This window comes from Chelon labrosus (assembly GCF_963514085.1).
Source record: "Chelon labrosus genome assembly, chromosome: 14".
Lineage (NCBI taxonomy): Eukaryota > Metazoa > Chordata > Actinopteri > Mugiliformes > Mugilidae > Chelon > Chelon labrosus.
The window spans coordinates 11,000,526-11,020,050 of record NC_140347.1 but is presented as its reverse complement, the minus strand read 5'-3'; the positions used below and the strand labels follow the sequence as shown (position 1 = coordinate 11,020,050).

General features: G+C 45.5%; 2 protein-coding genes across 2 annotated transcripts in view; both read right to left on the bottom strand.

Annotated features, from left to right (window-relative positions):
* Positions 1–112: 112 nt before the first annotated feature.
* On the bottom strand, positions 113–7,449 carry mfsd4b (major facilitator superfamily domain containing 4B; the record flags this gene model as incomplete). Its single annotated transcript, XM_084559924.1, has 4 exons — positions 6,806–7,449; positions 3,844–4,012; positions 3,538–3,654; positions 113–1,440 (listed from the first exon to the last, which is right to left on the bottom strand). Exons 1-4 carry the CDS (start codon positions 7,079–7,081, stop codon positions 113–115), a joined length of 1,890 nt encoding a protein of 629 aa, XP_084416050.1. The 5' UTR covers positions 7,082–7,449.
* A 1,356-nt stretch (positions 7,450–8,805) lies between these two features.
* Positions 8,806–19,525, bottom strand: part of slc16a10 (solute carrier family 16 member 10) — a 35,542-nt gene continuing 24,822 nt past the window's right edge. The window contains exons 4-6 of the mRNA XM_084560741.1: positions 15,326–15,469; positions 14,868–15,096; positions 8,806–12,981 (exon numbers count right to left, since the gene is read on the bottom strand). Of these exons, the coding sequence (XP_084416867.1) occupies positions 12,758–12,981; positions 14,868–15,096; positions 15,326–15,469 (597 nt within the window). The 3' untranslated portion in view covers positions 8,806–12,757. The remainder of the gene's footprint in view (positions 12,982–14,867; positions 15,097–15,325; positions 15,470–19,525) is intronic.

The window sequence follows — 19,525 nt, the reverse complement described above, 5'->3', positions numbered from 1 at the left end:
TGAGGTCTGCGTGGTCAGGGCTCCGTTCACCGGACGGTCGATCATAAGAGCTGTACATAAATGTTCTTTATGTCCCAGAGGACGACATGATCGCACACTGAGGCGTTGGACGTCAGTCTTTTTTCTCCCGCTCCATAGACAGCAGCAGTTTGCGTCTCGGCGAGTCTCCTACCAGAGAGACGGCGTCTGAGGAGAAGGAGGCTCCACCTGCGGGCTGCGTCACCTGGGCGTTGGCGGCGGCGGCGGCAGCGGCGCTCCCTGTCAGGCCGATGACGTCCGGGGGAGAGGACGCCGCCGCCTTACTGGGCGAACTGACGAGACTCGACGTGTCGTCCATTTCAATCACCTCAAAGTCTGCGTCGTTCCACTGGTCGGCCTCGTTGTCCTGCTCTTCCTCGTCCTCCTCCTCCTCCTCCTCGTTGGCTCCCGAGTCCAGCAGAGCCTGCCGGTACTCGCTGTCGTCGGAGTCCAGCCGGCCTCTGGCGCGGGGTTTCCTGCTCTGGACGCCGGGGGCGGAGGCTATCTTGTACATGACCGGGAAGAGGATGGAGGTGACGGTGGCGGTGACGAGACACAGGTACATCAGGACCGGGTGATCCGGGAGCTGCCCCATCAGGAAGCCCACCAGCGCGGGCAGCACCATCTCGCCCAGCGCGGCGCCCACCACGAAGACGGACGCCGTGTGGCCCGACACCGTTATGTACTGCTCCGCCCAGGAGATGCCGCTGGGGAAGGTGGTGGCCATGGACGCGCCGTAGAGGCCGCTGCAAAACCACAGCGCCGCCTTGTGCTTGCTGAAGAGGCAGAGGAGGAGGGAGGAGACGGTGGAGCCCACCAGGCTGAGCAGGATCATGGCGCCCGGGTGCATGCAGGCGGCGAAGAAGATGGCCAAACCCCGACACGCGGCGAACGCCCCCCAGAACAGCGAGTTCAGCCCCGCCGCCTGGGACTGGGGCATCTGCGCGTAGTCTTTGGCGAAGGTGAAGATGAACGAGCCGTACGCGACTTCGGCGCCGACGTAGGCGAAGAAGAAGAAGAAGAGGAGGGCGACGAGAGCCACGTGGTGTCTGGCCACCAGGGGCTTTCCCGACGCCGCGCGGGCTTTGTCGCGCGGCGCGCTGCCGCGGGAGTAGAGGACGAGGAAGAGGAAGGAGGTGACGAAGACGAAGGCGCCGATCACGATGTAGGCCCACATGGATTTTAGGGTGCCGCTCTTGCTGTGGATGTAGTGGATGAGTGTGTGGGCGTCGGGCGTCGCGGCGGCCGGGGGAGCGGAGGCGGTGGGCTCCGTGATTGCCGCGCTGGCGTTCCCGTCGGCGCCAAACAGCAGCTTGGCTATGATGGGAGACGCGAACGCCCCCGCCGCGAAGCTGAAGTGGAGAGCCTGCATGTGAGGGCCCGCCTGGTCGCCCCACGTGTTCAAGATGAGAACGTTACCACCTGACGGACGAGAGAACGACACAGATTAAAGGCTGGATTAAATCAGATTAAATCAAATAGATTAAATCAGATAGATTAAATCAGACAACATTCAGCTCTTCACTAAACTGATTCAGACAGAAGTGTTTCTAATAAAGACGACTTTCACAGGTTCACTAACAGAACAGATACCAGTGGTTCCTACTTTTTATCACCACACACTGACGTGAGTTTCAGCACGAATAAAACTCAAGACCTCAGCAGGTGTCACTTATTTTTAAAGCATGCGCTAAAATCAAGAAAAGAGACCCTCAGGCATTAGTGGACGTCCCAAAACCTGAATTACAGCTCAGTCCAGAACCGTAATTTATACAGAACCTCACGACCAAGGTTATAACAGTTTTGGATTTTTCATTTTAGTTTAGTTTTTATGTAGTTTTTACTTTTTTTTCCTCCAATTCACTTAGTTTTTATTAGTTTTTAAATTTCCAAAAATGCTTAGTTTTAGTTTAGTTCTTATTAGTTTTAGTTTTTTCATACTTTAGGTTATTTGTCAGGTGCAGGATTCAAAAAGGTCAGAGTGAGTATTGTATAATAAAATTCAACAAAACATACGTTTAAAAAAAAATGAGTGCGAGTTAATTATCACTGACTTTTTATTTTTTAGCGAACTATTCCTTTAATCCTTCTCTTTCGGGAGGCGGCGGCGGCGGTGGCGGCGGCGGCCTCACAGAAGCTAGCTTGTTTTGGTACTCGACATTAGCCGCCTTAATTGTGCGAGCTTCTTAAACGGACTTTGAGATTCGCGGACTTTCTCCCCTTGAGAATGAAGCCACATATTATGTCACAGTCTGTTTCCACTACAAGACACAAAAAACAGTCCCGTACAGGACTTTGCCGCTTCCTCCCGGCTATTGCTGCAACCGCTAAGGTGACGTCACAGACCGTGAGGTGCTGCCAGCTGGTGTAAAACTGCCAGAGCGGAATAAATTGATCATATGAATCCAACCAGTTGAGGCTAATAATTAAATTGACAGAGAAGAAAACTAAGTGAATTATATCTATAATTTCAGTTTGTTTTCTAAACACGCAATACAGTTTCAGTTAGTTATCGTTTTTTTCTTTTAATTTTCAGTTAACGAATTTGTTTTTTCAATTTTAGTTTTCATTATTTCGTTCGTTTTCGTTAACGATAATAACCTTGCTCACTACGTTTTATATTTATTTGTTTAATCTGCCTAAGATGACGAGGAAAAGGAGGTCTTTCTTTTCACATACAGTTTAATTTAGTTAATTTTATTTATACGGCGTCAGCACCAATACAAATTATCTCAAGACGCTTTACAGAACCCAGCATCCATTCCCTACGTAACATATAACATGTACTGCACGGACAGACCAAGTGGTTAAAGATCTAGCTCAAATACGGATTCACTTCCTGTAATCATTTCAAATTACAAGCACTAACATAACAACAGAGCGGAGCCTTTCAGGGCTTTTATGGTAAAACAACAATGGCTTGAAGAGACAATAACACTTTAAAGAGAGTCATTTAAAACAACGTGTTGAAAAACATCATGACTATATGGTTGAATTACTCCAATAAAGCAGCAGAAATGTACATTCTGCTTGTGTTTGCATGCACGTGATACAGTATCACCGGCGTATCCACACTTAACCTGTGCGGGAACCGGTTTTTGTGCACTTGAACCGCACGTAATTGGAAAAACTAACTGAGGGAGCGGTTTTAATTTGAGTAAATAAGAGAAAGTAGAAACAGTTCTCCTTCTTGTCACGAGCAGGATGCAAAACTACTTGAGAGTCTTCACCAGGCGAACAGCTGTCTTCAGCCTCGAGTAGATGGGTTCGTCCATATGAAGTAGGTTCTGCTCAAGGTTTCTTCCAGTTAAAAGGGAGTTTTTCTCGCCACCATCTCAAGTCGCTTTTCAAAACCCGGCCTAGAAATCCTCTGGGGATTTCTAGGCCGGGTTTTGAAAAGCGCCTTGAGACACTTTGTATTGGTTCTGACGCTATACGAATAAAACTGAAGGGAAGCCCGACTTCGTTGCCCTGACTCGTTCAACCGTTTATGAATCAGCCGTTAATATACTATCTTACCTGTATCCAGGACACCCATAGACATCCCAATGCTGGACATGAACGCGGTGAGGAGCAGAGCCTGCTTGCAGAAGGGAATAGCACACATTCCAAACGCTGTGATCAGCATAGAGAAACCTAGAGGGGATCATCAGAGGAAACTAAATAAATAAAACATTTCTAGAACGAGTGCAAAGAGTCAAAATAATGTCGACGCAGAAACCTGCCGCCGCGCACACGCAGCCGAGGACGTTGACACATCTCTGCAACCAGCAGCCAAGTACAACTTCTACAACGGCAACATGTGGGTGAAGGGGGGGTTTTTACCTAGCAGGAGGTGGGGGTTCATGCAGTCAAAGAGCATGCCTCCTAGCAGGGACCCGCCGATGTAGCCTCCGGAGCGGCCGACGAAGATGTAGGAGATGTTGCTGATGTTCTTCTTCACGTTCACGGCCAGGTCCTCGAACGTGGGGCCGAGGACGGAGATGCTCATCCCCTTAGAAAACACAGAGAACATGATTACAGAAGAAAGTTATCACCAAAGACAGAAGGCAGAGTCTCTGGCTTTTATTAATATCCACCAGAAGTTTATATTTGGCTAAGATGTCTGTTGTATTTGAGTCCACTCCTTTGCCTCCATAGTCTTTCTTGTTGCCTCACCTCTCAGCTCCGATACCGAGCGGCCTATGAAATCCAACAGCTGAACAGAACCACCCCTTTCCCCTTATATATGATCATCATCAGGGACCCTCACCGTCCATCCCTGGACCCGTTGTCCCTCCTGTCATCGGGTAAGAGGAACACAAGCTTCTGCTCCAGATCCAGCCGGATGTTGAGGAGCTTCTCCCCAGCTTCTTCCCATTTGTCAAACCGAATCAAACTACCAAATCTTTCACAGTTGATTGTGATTTTATCTAGCCTAGAATCTAGACGCGCCCCTAGGGTCAGTCTACTCTCCGTTGACTTGAGATTTTGAAAAATCCAAGGTGGACCGGGCCAATCACGAGTCGGTGGGCGGGCTTAACACGATGACGACTGACCTGCGACCATAAGTTCCGTGAATTACGCGTGAACACCCCATCCTGCTAGAACTACCAGAGCGACGGCTGCTGCTAGCGAACAACTTTCTTTCGAATCGCGCTTTGGCCGCCACTCTGAAAGACTTGAAGTTAAGCTTTTCTCTGAGAAAGAAACAAGAAACTGCACGGAGGTCGTTCTTACAGAAGAAGGATGTATTTGGGGTTTTGCCAACCGGATACGGCAAAAGTTTGATCCACAGCTTCAAAATGATTAATGCAGCAGAAACTCAACCTGTAGGCGAACTCATAAAAAAAACAAAAAAAAAACAGGATGCAACAAGAACTATTTAATATCTATTAGTTTTTTCCACAACACATGCAAGGAACTCTCTTTTCCGTCGCTCTGACTACGTCACCTTCTTCGTTGCTCTGATTGGCTGTAGCGCTATCCTATTGCGTGGAGAGGGAGTTTGAAAGACGACCGTTTATCCCAGCCATCCGGTTGAGCCCCGTCTATGGAGAGTGCCCCAGACCCTTACATTTTAATGTGGGTCTGGCTCGTCAGGCTAGATTTTATCTGTTTTTTATCCGTTTATTTAGGTGTGAATGAATGCCCGTGAAGTGAGGAACATCATTTTGCACATCACATCACCAAGCACGTTGAAAATATTAAAAAAGGACTACGATGCGCCAACGACGCCAATGAAAAATGTACAGTTTACTGTCAATTAGCAGGAGGCAGCGTTCTCATCCAAAATGGGGGCAAAAATGTATGGATTACAACTCTTTAACATCCTCCTTAGGCTTCAAAAACAAATCCATAAGACAGCAGGGTCATTTAGTATGACCAGACCAACATTTAGCTACCATTTGAGAAAAAAAAAATCCAATCTAAAAAGACTCAGCAACGTAAAAACCCCGTTCACGACATCGGTGGTGGAAGAATCCTTTCCAGCGCCGTCACAACATCCAGCCAGGTGAAGAGCACTCTCCAGCGCGGCCGTTTTCCCAAGTCTACCTTAAAGACTTGAAGACTTCGCGAGGATCAAATACAGAGGGTTCAAATAGAAAGGCCCCGAAACTAGAAAGACGGGATCAGACTAAACACCGCCAGGGCAGATCTGGAACGACATTCTTCAAACAGATGAAACTGAGATCAACCTGTACCCGAAAGACAGGAAGTAACAAGTGCAGAGAAAGGCCTTGAATTATTACTATTTTAATCTAAAGCAGACAATGTAATCTGCAAAGCACGGTGGAGGCAGTGTCCATGACATGACCGTGTAGGAGTTTCAATGGCGCTGGGTGTCACTGGTGTTTATTGATAAGAAGTGAAAGAAGAAGAAGAAGTGTTTAGAAGTGTACGGTCAGGCGAATAAAGCAAAGACGATTGTTTTGTGATGTCCACAGGCTGCCATTGTCTGCAAAGGAGTCCTGACAAAGGATTTAAATAAATATCCGAATTATAATTGCGTTCTTTTGGGTCTTACATTTTAAAAACCGTGTAAATGATCTTATTATAGCTGTCCTAAAACGATGTGAGCCTTACTGTAGGTTTAAAGGTGTATAAAAGGATTATTTTGCACCTGTAACACCAAAGGCCTGTGTGTATTTTAACCCCCCCACCCCCCTCCTCCAGAGTGAGTGTATGAAGGAGCGCCTAACATTGCAGAAGTAGACTCTGTGGTGTCCCTATGCAAATGATTGTCAGGAATCTGATGAGGATAAGTGCGGCGGAAAAGCAAGTTTTACAACTATGGAAATCCTGTCCGTGCAGGATGCCACGGCGTTCGCTTGAGCAAACTGGAAACTGGAAACCAGACGCTGGTAGCAACCGGGTCTGGACTTAGTGAGTGCAAATCAAACGGTGGACTATGCTCCTCCACACAGGGTGGTTGTAATTCTCCACCAACATGGACTATAAAACCATAAAACTAACTGAAGTTCCCGCTGATATTGAAACTAATTTTAACGAGTGTGCTTTTTAGCAAGTAAAATTTTTACCTGTTTTGCTTTTATTTTGCTCATGAAGGCAGCTTTAATGCTAAATAAACTGGTGTTTGCTATGCTAACTGATTAAACATAAACTAGCCAGCTAACAACCTAGACAAGCTAGCTTACTTAAACTAACGGTTAAAATTACAATAATATTAATTCATACGCATATTGTCACATATTTCAGATGATTTTTTTTTTTTTTTACTTAAAATATTCGCCTCTATAATAAAAGCCGGCCGTTTTTTTAAAGCTAACGTCCCAGAGACATTTACCAAGCCCAGGAAGGATGCACACAGCGCCAGGGTGACCATCCAACGGCCGCACGTTCCATGTCCGCCCCTTCCTCCGCCGACCACCTCCACCCGGTCGTCGCATCCCGGCTTGCTCGTCCTCTTCCCCGCCTTGAGTGCGCTCTTCAGCCCCCGCCTGGTGTCCTTCCTCTTGTCAAACAGCGTGTCCTCCTCCTGGTCGTCGTTGTTGTCGTCGTCGTCGTCCTCCATGCTGGCGAAACGGACGTGCTTCTTCTTAACGGCTGCGTCTCGCGACATACCTGTCAGTTGCTTTTTTACTACGACCGTTGGCGGTGGAAGAAGGCGGAGCTGTCAGAATATATTTGGGAGCTTTTCTAGCCGACGTCTTATCTACCCTACCTCCTCCTCCCCCTCAGCAGCTTTTCCTCCCCGGTCGGTGCCTCAGGTTTCAAGTTTCCTCCCGGTTATACGGTAAACGTTGCGTCAGTCATCTTCACGCCACCTGCGTGGATGACAGTGGTAGCGCCACTTCTATATGTCAACACCGCCGCTTAATGTATGGCTGCTGGAGGCTTGCAAAGATCGTCTACTAAACATTGATGCGCACTTCATCAAAATCACCTGATCTAGGAATACGCGGAAGAACACTAGTGGGTAGCTGTCACATGATTGGCTGACCAAGTGTATTTTTGTTTTTCGGGATTAATGGTGCAAAAATAGATCATACATTAATAGAGCTCGCGTGCGTGCCAGCTCTGGTTCATGTTGTTGCTGCTGCTGCACACCAGAGGATGGCCGCCTAAAATATAACTGCCTCTGTGAAAGGGTTCGGTCTTTTGCTCAGTTTTATTAAACCAACGACGGCTGGCCGATGCCTGCGACGCGGAAGTCACCTTTGTGTGTATACATCTCAAAGGCCACGTGCCTCAAGGAAGTCAGTTCAGTCAGATTAGTATTCTGTGATCAGAATACTGATCCGAGTAAGACCTCTCGCTTTTTCTTGAGCATCTCTGAATCAGTTGCTGACGCGTTAAAAACGATCGAGGTTCTTACAGGAAGTAATAGTAGCCGGAGCGCTGGAGGGAAAATGGCGGCCTCTAGTGTTAAAACAAAAACGTTGAAATATCTGATAATGTTATTATTTCGAGATATCACTTATCTTATCCTTATCTTATTATTGAAAGACGTAAAACTAGAAGAAAAAAATCCATTGATGGAATAACCTGATCATTCAGTATATTCAGGTAGTCAGCTGACCTCATTCTTTGGGCGACGTAATGTTGCTGAACCTAGACCTGAGCAACTGCAGCAACCCCAGATCATAGCACTGCCCCCACAGGCTTGTACAGTAGACACTAGGCATGATGGGAGCATCACTTCATCTGCCTCTCTTCTTACCCTGATGCCCCCATCACTCTGGAACAGGGTAAATATGGACTCATCAGACCACATGACCTTCTTCCATTGCTCCAGAGTCCAGTCTTTATGCTCCCTAGCAAACTGAAGCCTTTTTTTTTCCCTTTAGAAATTACATAGAAGACTACTAGTATTTATATAGGAAGGTTCATTGAGTATATGGGATGTCCTATGTTCAACGAGGTTCCTGAACGCACCATAGTCTTATGTTGTAAATTATATGGACAGGTGTCAACAATTGTGGACCAAAAAACTAAATAAAATGAATACTTCACATTGTTGTGTTGTTTAACTTCCGAACCTGAATGTTCAGAAAGTGGAGACATTTATTTTTGAGATGGACCTTAATCGTTTGCATCTTAGCCCTAATTTACGTCAAACGCCTCCAAGGAAGTACCACCATATACGCTGCTGCCCTCACGATGACAAAAACCTTTTAAGAAAAATGTCGTCCGAGAGATGATTTGTGTAATATTTTGCATGAGTTCTCCTTGTTCCCACTGCAACATGACACTGCTGTTTCCTTTACACTCTGCAGAGCCTTCTCAGCTCCCATTACCGTGGATGAACACGCAGAGAACCGAGGATGCACTTTCACATTTATTCACATTAGTGTCCCACATTAGCCTCCGGGACAGAACGACAACAGGAAGGAATCGGGCCGTGAGGTGCTGAAATCTCCCTGGAGACCGATTTGTTGGCAACATGCGGCCCATGGGCCAAAACCGGCCTCCCAGAGGGTCCAATCTGAATGATGAATTTGCAAGTGCACCTTAACTGAAAATTTTATACTTATTTGCACTAAAACGATGGAAGAATCTGGTGTTTTTGTCGTAGCTTATTATGCTACTCAGTTACTTGGGCTGTATGTGGCCCCTGAACTATTGGAGATCCACATATAGGACACTTATTACCTCCTGGGTCGCCCCATACATTGAGAATATTTGCTCCCTAGGTCGAGCCCTCGGGCGGGACTTTACCTTCAGACTGAAAAGAAATCCTGCTTTCTTCAATAAGATGAGTTTACTCTAGTGAAACCTGATGAAAGCATGTGAATTGTAGGGAGGACATGGGAAGAATCCCTAAAGGAGAGTAAATTTAGGGTAACACAAGACCTTTAATCGCACAAATATGGATTAGAGGTCATTTAAAAAAGCAGGATTTTAAGTGGCAAGACTGCAAGGAAGTGATTAAGTCCATGTCCTACACACAGAAGAAGCCAAAGGTCAGCCGTGTCACACCGTATGAGACCACACGCAGATAAATTACGATAAAGTCAGTGAAATTCTTTCACATATTTTCTTTTTACTGTCTTGAAATTGATGAAATCTGATTGTGTTTACATACATTGCATATACCGCCGTTCCCCACATATCCTACAACTGAGAGGAAAAGGGGAAAATTCATTTTTAAGTAGGGCTACTCATAAAACACTATAAATTTTCAGTCACATGCAACACAAAGAAAACAATAAACATCAATACTGAGAATTAAGGAAAGAGAAATTAAGACCAAAAAAAAAAAAAAAAAAAAGTAGCAAAGTTTCATCCGTCCGTCCACACAAACACAGATATTCTCAATAAAGCAAGTGGTTGGATGGGATGCCAAAAATAATACCAGCAAATAAAGAATACACTGAACAGAATACACTAAACATTGGGACAGATTAGCTTTCCGAAACTCCTCTTTGCCACTTGAAGCCTCTGTAGACGATATAAAGACAAGAAAACACTCTGCGTGTAAACTTAAAGCAGCTTTTCCCAAACATTTTGGTCTAAAATCATCACTGAATAATAGTAATAATAATATTTTTTGCCATCTTTGGATGATGCTGATCATTTCGAGAAAGCACTTGTAAAGCGATCGCTACAAAAAATTAGGGATGCACCAAAAATTTTCGGCCGAAAGCAGAAAATGCAATGTTGGGCCATCAAATTGTTGCGGTTGTTGCTTGCACGTGTTGTTTCGGCGATAAAAGTCCGAAATTTTTTTAGCCGAAAACCGAAAATTAACTTTCAGGCCATTTTCGGCCAAAAATTAACTTTCGGGCCATTTTCGGCCGAAAAACATTTTCAGCCAAAAACAGAAAATGCACTTTTGGGCCATTTTTGTACGAAAATTGCTGCGGTTGTTACTTGCACGTGTTGTTTCCGCGATAAAAGTCCAAAAAGTTTTGGCCAAAAACCGAAGATGAACTTTCGGGTCATTTTGAAAATTCAGGCCGAAAAAAATTTTTGGCCAAAAATTTTCAGTGCATCTCTACAAAAAATGTAATTAATAACTGTAGTAAAACGTTAAAATGTGGTTTACAATCAAAATCCAGATGTCTCTCGATTAAGTGTTCATTCGAGGGTCTCGCTGGTGGATCGCACTATAATGGCACAGAAATAAAGGCTGCTATAGAGTCACGAGCATCATGACACAAAGCCGTGTGCTTTTATCGTAACTATTCGGAGAGTAGAAAAGATTTAAACGCTGTAAAGTTACACATAACTGAGCTGTGGACTAATAAGTTAAGACTTTCCAGTTTATCTGCGTTCGTCCGGTCACACGACTCAAACTGCTGGCCTGCCTCTGATGTAGGGACGGGGATGGCAGGGGACGGGGAGGGAGGGGGGGGGGGGGGTACAGTTCAAATATCATCTGAGGTAGAGTGTGTCACAGGTCTGCAGAGGAAAAAAACACATCGACCCACGGCAATTCTACGACTTTACGAAAGGTCTCTGACTTGGGCCGATGAGTAATTCACCAACTTTGGGGGAAACGCGTGGTGGCAAGCAAACAAGACTGACACTCTTTCAGCACATGTTGGTCTTCAAGGTAGTGAAGTTGAGCCTTTACGTCAATCACACGTTGACTAAAGGTGTAGGCGTTGAAGGACGCAACGTAAGAAAACGCAAAGGAACGCGACGTGCCGACAGAGCAGCACACGCCATCCTCCTCGAGAATAAATACGACACGAAAACATAAAACAAAAACAGCTTCCTACGGAGGTTAGTGAACTGGGAGGAAAGTTAATGATCAGCTCGAAGAGTCAATTATTAATCCAACTCACGTCCACAGTCTCATTTGAAATGCAGAGGGGACACGATAGATAAGATAAGATACTGTAGGTAAATGTAGAATAGTATTTTCATAGAGTGGTGAGGAACTACTACTTTATATATTTGGTCCATTTCATTTATCATATGATGTGTTGTTGACATAGGGACATGTTTTTATATAATCCGGACTTCGTCAGTTGATGTATATACTAGATAGCTTAACATTTAAAAACAACTCTCACTGCTTTTTGAAAAGAAAAACTGCTCAATAGTATAATCGGTTAATACAAACGATGAATCAATATTACGTCCTTAAGGATGAAAGTGGATTTAGTTTAATTCCTATAACAAATTCTTGCACATTTTTTTTTTGTAATGAAGAAAGAAATAAGATTAAATGTGATAATAACTGAGCTTTAGAGGTTCGTCACCAGGCTAGCAGCTTCTCCCCGTGTTTCCAGTCTCGCCGTGTGTTTAATGACGCAAGACGACTAATGTGCATATTTTTCCAACTATTGCTTTAAAGATACGATCGTAAAAAAAAAACAAAAAACACTGAAGAGGTTTTTCAGACACACAGTTTGATTTACAAGCAGCCTTATCTGCACGAATCAGTCACGTAGATTAACCCACGACGGGCCCCCTGTGGTAAACAGACGATGGGACGTCCAGAGCGATAATCACGCGTGTGTTCCCTTTCATCGTTTCGGCCGATGCTGTACTTTGGCAGCACACACACACACACAAATTAAGACACGCCAACTTGCGGCACAGCGAAACTTGGAGTCTTTGGGTGCCCCACTCTGACCGCTTGGTAAACCAGCCACAAGGACAATTCAAGTCAAGTCGATTATTTTCCTGGATCCAGCCTCTGGGACGGAGCTGCTTGTCATGACATATTGTGTCAGCATTTCAGATGTTAGAGATGTCGTTCGGCGAGCTGCGTCCCCCCCTCTTTACAGATCAGACCCGGTAGCTACTGTAAGTCCCTTTGACACGCTATGGAAGCCGTAGCACGCCAGTTTGCTTTGGGGCTGACACAAAACAAATCTAAATCACATTTCTGCAACTAAAACTACAGGTTAGTGTTGACATCTGATTGTGAATAATAACAATAAGTCCTCTAAGAATGCCGTCTGACGTCTGATGTGTGGGGTTTTTGGTAGAGGGTAGAGACACTGGCTATCTTATTCCCCTAAAATGTGCAGTTTTCCCTATTTTCATTTGAAATGTCAAGTCTGTCTGCTGCAGGATCGGTTCAGTCTAATGCATAGTTCTTCAGGATTACATTCATGCTCTACTTCGTCATCTGTCTGATATGTTTCATCGCTTTGGCATTTTTCTCCTGCCGTAGGCAGTCATTACAATCGTGGCTAAACACAAATGCTCTCTCTCTCTCTCTCACAAACACACACACATACACACACAGTATCTTAATACTGCCGGTCAGCAGCTGCCTCAGTCTGACCCCATGTGTCTCTCTTTCAGTCTGTGCGTGGGGGGGGGGGGTCACTTAAAGGACAGATTCCCCAGCTTTGTACTGCGCGTCTCCCTGAGCCTTCTCGTGCTCCATCATCTTCTCGGTGACGCCCGCGTCCTTGCTCTGCGCCTCCTTCGACCTCCGCTGCCTGGCCACGGCCCACGGTATCGTACACAGCAAGGCGCCTCCGATGAGGGGGGGGACGCCTGCCAGGTAGAAGGCCGTGTCGTAGTTGCCAATTTTATCCCTCAGGAAACCTGCAAGAAGAAAAACAACCGGGATCAGGAAGGAAAAAGACGATAACGGTCGAAACTTCTGCGGGTGCGACATCTGAACGGCAGGAGGAGCAGATTGAGCGTGACACGTTCATGTCATGTCACACGTCTAGTTTATCTCATGATCTGACCTTAGTGGAGCCTGCGAGGGTCCACAGCCAACAGGACCATCAGAGGAGACCCGTGTGTGTCTAGTGTGTCTATTCACAGCTAATAACGACGTCTGCTGAGACTCACCATGTGGGTTTGATAGAAGCAGACATCAGACCTTAAATCAAAGCATCTACACTCCCCTGACTAAGATTAAATAGGTACAGCTCCACAGTCAAAGCAGTGTAGCACCAGAAAATATCTTTATTTCTAAAACTCGACTGTCTATCTCAGTATCACCGACTCTACGTCATGCTTCATCCTACAGTTTAACCCGTATGTTCTACTCCTGCTCGCTACTTTCTCACCGAATTATTTTGACACCATGTCAAAAACACTTTCAATGATCCTAACAGTCTCTCCCCCCCAGCGTCGCCATATTTGTACTTCCAGAAGACCGTAACTGGTTTACCACTAAGCAATTAGATATTTTAGCTTTTACTTCCTTACTGGTGAGATGGATGTTGAATAAAGCTCCCTGTGGCCCTCAGTGGCTCAAGGACACCACGTCTTTTCTAAAGCTGGAGAAGATTCTTTCGCTCTCTTTCTGTCTTTTGGCTTCCCTTGTATTTTTATTTATACTGAGTAGCTTTAACACAACTATTACACGCAAGAATCCTCAGGTATTTATTTGTTTATTATTATTTTTTTGAATTGTGTATTGATTATGTTCCTGTGGGCCTCAAAATTAAAAAAGAAAAACATCCTAGGAGGCAGACAGTAAGCCTGCGTTTATATTTTTTATTGTGATACTCGATGTAAATTTGACACTAGTCCCTGCTCTAATGTGCCTTCAACAAAAGAAAAAAGAAAGAAAACATGCAGAGAGGTGTGTTTGTTTGTCCACGGGGAGGTTGACGCTCTCTGTCTGTAAACATTTACTTCCTTGTGCAACACTCTGCTGAGACCTGCTAACGACACTTAAGCTTGAGTCGTGACCTCTGAACTTCCTGAAGCAGGAAAAACCCAACAACCACAAACACTTCTTTCTTTCTAAGTAAAATGAACTTGTCTCTCAGGCGTCCTGCACATGAAGCTCACATGAGCCGATGCACATGAACTGATACTGATAAAGGGGAAACATAGACTGCGATTCCGCACACTGCACGTTTGGTCACATGCATGCCTCATGGAGGTAACGATGAGTACATACCGTATGTGTTTCTGATTTACTGCCAACCCAGGAACAAAACAAAACAAAAAAAAAAGTGCATAATTAACACTAGATGGGGCAAAAGACTTTGGGAAATCTGCAAGAAAACAATCGCTCTCGTTTTTTATCTCTGGATAGGTACGAAGAGATTTATCAGAACGCCGCAGGAATGCTTTTTGTCTGACAGCGAGGGCTACTCTGTTTACGGAAACGAAGAGCAGGACTTCAGAACCAGAATAACACCTTTCTATAAACAGAGGATATATGTTTATAAAGATGGTTTTAGATGATAACAGTTTAAAATACGACGAACAGATACGCGGCCTGGCTGTAAACTATTAGGTAAGCTCACACTGATTGTAGCGCAGAGACTTGGGGGGGACGTTAGTGACTTTATCAGCCAGAAGGTTAAGAAACAACATCTATGTCAGAGGTCAGGTTTTAGTATCTCTGGAGCTGGAGCTTCACAAAAAGGTCCCAAACTGTTTTACAAGATTTTGAACACGTGTCACACATGCCAGCGTCTACAGCAGCTGAGCGTGAACGCGATCTCTGGGTTTTTTACCTGCAATCGGGGGCCCCGCAGTCATGGGCACGGACATCAGACCCAGCAGGAAGCCGATGGCCTGGGACACGTCGTCGGAGCCGACCAGCTCGAAGGCGATGGGCGCCATGATGCAGATGAAGCAGCCGTCGAAGAGACCCATCAGCAGGCACACGGCGATCAGCCCGCCGAACACGTTGCACAGCGGGATCATCATGGACATAAGGCCGATGACGAAGAAGGAAGTCACCTAGAAGGGGGAAGGGAGAGTTAGTTTGAGGTCGTTTCTTGCTCGTGGGGGGGCGCCTAGTTTGTCAAACTAGAGAAAACATAACAGCTGAAAGGTTCAGTTGAAGCTTTTGACTGCTTATAATGTAAAGGCACGTTAAGGATAACCACAACATCCTCACATGATCGTTGAAATGCTGTTTCGGAGGGTTTCAGCGGTCGGAGCTTCCCCGTGCAGCCTGCACACTCACCTGCAGGTAGACTTTGTTGACGCCGCTGACGTAGTCCGCCACCCTGCCGAAGATGAGTCGGCCCACGCCGGACGTGATGCCAATGCACATGAGCAGAACCTCTTTGTTGGCCTCAGCGCCGAAGCGCTCCTCCACGTGATTCATCTGCAGAACGACAAACGAAGCAGATGAACGCAGCCGTCTCGTTGTGCAGTTTGTTCAGGTCATAAGGTTAACCACAAATCAGTCACACGCCAGAGACATTATGTACTGTAAGTGAAGTGAAACGAGCTGTTAACACTAAATATTCTCATTTAACTTACACTGATTAGTGTAAAAGATTCCTGGGTGTAACCGTGGTAAATGATCCATTATCCGTTGTAGACAGTGCAGTGAATTGTGTTACATTTTTACATTAGAGGAGTTTTATATTTGGTTATTTAGTTTTATACTGGACCTTATTTCTGGCATAAAATACGACCGTTTACTCACCCATATAACTTTTATGTCATTTGTAGTCATTCGGGAGATATTTATATCGGTATGTATCCATATAATGGGAGTGAATGGGGCACCGAAACGCAGTCTCTAAATAGCGCATTATCTGCCGCGAAACTCGCTCATGTCACCAATATTTTGTTATGATACGCCAGTGCTGTTCCCCGTTGAGTCCGGAGTTACCTGCCATCATCATCCGGGGTCTGTAGATTGACCTACAGACGCCGGATGATGTCTTCTGACCTGGACGATGCTGTGGTTCGTCCACAACATCAGAATCGGAAAAATATTCAGCCATGTCGGAAAAAAAATAGCAAATAATGCGTTATTTAGAGGCTGCGTTTCGGTGCCCCATTCACTCCCCATTATAAGGATATACGCAGATCTAAATACGTCCCGAACGACTACAAATTACACACAAGTTATATGGGTGAGTAAACGGTCGTATTTTATGCCAGAAATAAGGTCCAGGTTGTAGAAAAAACCGTAGTTCCCCTTTAACAACGTCTAGACCCGTCATGAGATTTAAACAAGTTATCAAATAAGTCACAACAGCAGTTTTTCAGCAGGCTATGTGTCTCCTTGAAAGTCATATGGTTGTGTTACTTAACTTTCTGAATTGAGGATGTGATACCTCAAGCGCACAGAAAAAGGTCAGCATTCTGCATAGTTAGGCAGAAACCTCTGTGTCATAAGTGAGGGTGTTGGCACCACTGGAGCCAAATGAGTGATTTCACATGATGTCAAGTTTTCCCAAACAGAGCAGCAGCTCCTATTGCTCTGTACTGTAGTAGCCATTGTTCTGTTGCTGCAGATTATTTCCAGAATTATTCACGTGTTTGTTGCTATAGCCATGTTCCTCCAACTCCAGAGCACTAATGTATGAAGGCCTGAGTGTGAGAGCCAGAGAGACAAAGGTCTGCTGTGTGGAGCCGTGCCAGCTTTTCTCCAGGAAGGGTTAACGCAGACCTGACTCAAAGGGTCCGTCTGTCTGTCTGTTTCCACTACAATCCCCATCACCACCCCTGATCCCCTTCTCCTAGTCACACCCCATCAATCTGCACAGACCTCTGGATGACTCCGTGCCTTTGTCAGTATCCCACAACCACATGTTCGGCGTTCAGGAGTGTCCTGCTCGGAGGGGGTTCTCGCACCCAAACAGCGATGCTGCAGGCAGCGGGAAGGTTCAAGCGTGTGGACATGCATCAGCAGAGTAACTGATGATACACACACACACACTCAATCAAGGCCGATCCCCGGGGGGAGGGAGGCTTGCATAAAGAAGCCAGATGTGTCTGGCGTTCCCCCAGCTGGAGTTCGAAAGGTTTGAAAGGCTCACATGATAAACATAGAACTCCTTCTTGGCTGAACTGACGTAAAGAAATAAATAGTTGGTAATCGCAGACAATTTATGGCTCGAGCTCATACTCGAATAAAGAATGATGTTTTGATCAACTGTAAAATGTGTTTTTTTTATATTTTAGGTGGCTTTATAGTAGGGATGGGCGATATGGACTAAAAATTTTATCCTGATAATTTCTGGTATTTATCACGCTAACGATAAAAATGACAATAAATAAACACCAATTCAGTCTAATCTTTTTGACTATAATGCATCGGCAAATTTTGTTGTTTTTTGTTTTTTTGTACCGGACTCTTTGGATGAAGTCGACGCTGCTTCTGCATCCTTGCACATTTTCTGTCTTTCTTCATATTCTGGTTTGTGCTTGTGTTTGAGGTGGCGGAGGAACACATTAGTGGTGTTTCTGTCCTTTTTATGCACTATTTGTTAGCAAACCTTGCATTTTGTAAGTTGCTGCTCCGCGTCAAGACTTTTTAAAACCAAACCAGTTCCAGATAATGGAGGTGGAGCCTCGTTTAGGAACGAGCTCCTCGCTACCTGGCGTATCCATAGACATGTAGACATAGAGCCCCTCATTGAGCGCTGGACCGTACGTCAGCGTCGCCGCCATGTTGGATCTGTCCCGCGAACTAATACGAGTCAACGGAATGAACTTTATTAAGCATCTTCTACAAAGTACCATAAGCATTTGCACATTCACACACGAACGTAAGGAACCAAAAACAACGTCTGTAACATTAACTACTCAGAATGTAATCAGACGTTGTTTATGGTTCGAATCAGTTTCCTGAATATATACGTTCGTGCGTGAATATGCAAATAAGAGGCATTAACTTACAGCACTTTGTAGAAGACGCTTAATGGGAATGGCTAGTGTGACGTCATCATGTCCAAAAAAGCCACTTCCGTGTCCATTCGCTAACATTAATAACAAAAATAATAATAATAACCGGCTAGCGATTACTAGCGAGCTAACGTTAAGTGGAAGTCGAAGTGCTGACGAAACAAACAGCTAGCAGTAGCTAGTAGTACCTAGCTAGTAACGTTAGCTCGCTAGTAATCGCTAGCCGGTTATTATTATTATTTTTGTTATTAATGTTCATCATTTGAGATCCAACTTACCGTATCAACTTCAGCCATCTCTTCTTCTCTTTTACGTCGAGGGGAAATCGGTCACGTCGTTTCTGTTATTGCAACACGGGACACAGCACTGCACCGTTTTAATGCCGTTGTAGTCCAGTTTGACAGAGCACCGTAACCGTTAGAATATTAGCGAATGGACACGGAAGTGGCTTTTTTGGACATGATGACGTAGCGCCTAGCCATTCCCATAAAGTTCACTCCATTCACTCATATTGGTTCTTGGGACAGAGCTGCCTCCTCCAATATGGACGTATCGCAGCGATGTTGACGTATCGCAACAACGGGCCGACCCGCTCAATGAGGCGTCTATGTGTATATGTCTATCTGCTCCGCCTTCCGCCACCGTCAGTTTGTCAATGTATTCCACAAGTGTTGGGCTGCGAGTGCGTCGTGCACATATACCGTATTTCCTCTAATACAGGCCCAGGCCTTTATTTTACTCAAGCGCATCGCGGTCCAGGCCTTTATTGGAAGGAGGCCAGAATTAGAGGCAGGCCTCAATTTCTATTTGAGCAAAACGAACTACCAGTAGAATGAATAAAAACAAGATTTTGTGTCTATTTGAACCTATAAAATACTAGGTTAATTTATTGAAAACGTACAGTTACCATAACATGGTATGCATACAGAACATTAACGACAAATGAGCGGCGCAACGCGGTCAGGGCGCACTGAGGACAGTCCGCAACCAGTGGGCAGTCGCGCCGGGAGCGAGGGGGCCCCGTCCCTCCCCGCAGTGTTCTTGGGCGCAGTGAGCACTGATTCCACGACCACAGGGAAGCGGCGAGGTGAGATGCGGGGGGTCGCTGTAAAGCTCGCGGCCGGAGCCACCTTCGCCCCGAGCACTTCCAGGCCGACCCAGAGCCGGTCGCGGCGCACCGCCACGGAGGAAATGCCGCTGAGGGGATCCTCCCACACCGTGCCGCCGAAACCCTGACCCGCCGATATGGTTCTAATAATAGCCCCGGCCGCTATTATAGACCGGCCTTTATTTACCTCCGCTGACAGCGAGACCGGCCAATGTTGGAGACCCGGCCGCTAATGGAATACAGGCCAATATTAGATGATTTACGGTATATACGTCATCCATGGGAATTTATCGTTTTTATCGCGGGATGACATATTCTTACCGTGGGGGAATGCTTTTGACGATATATCGTAAACGATGAAATGTCGCACATCCCTACTTTATAGTAATGTTCTTTTCTTGCACCGTT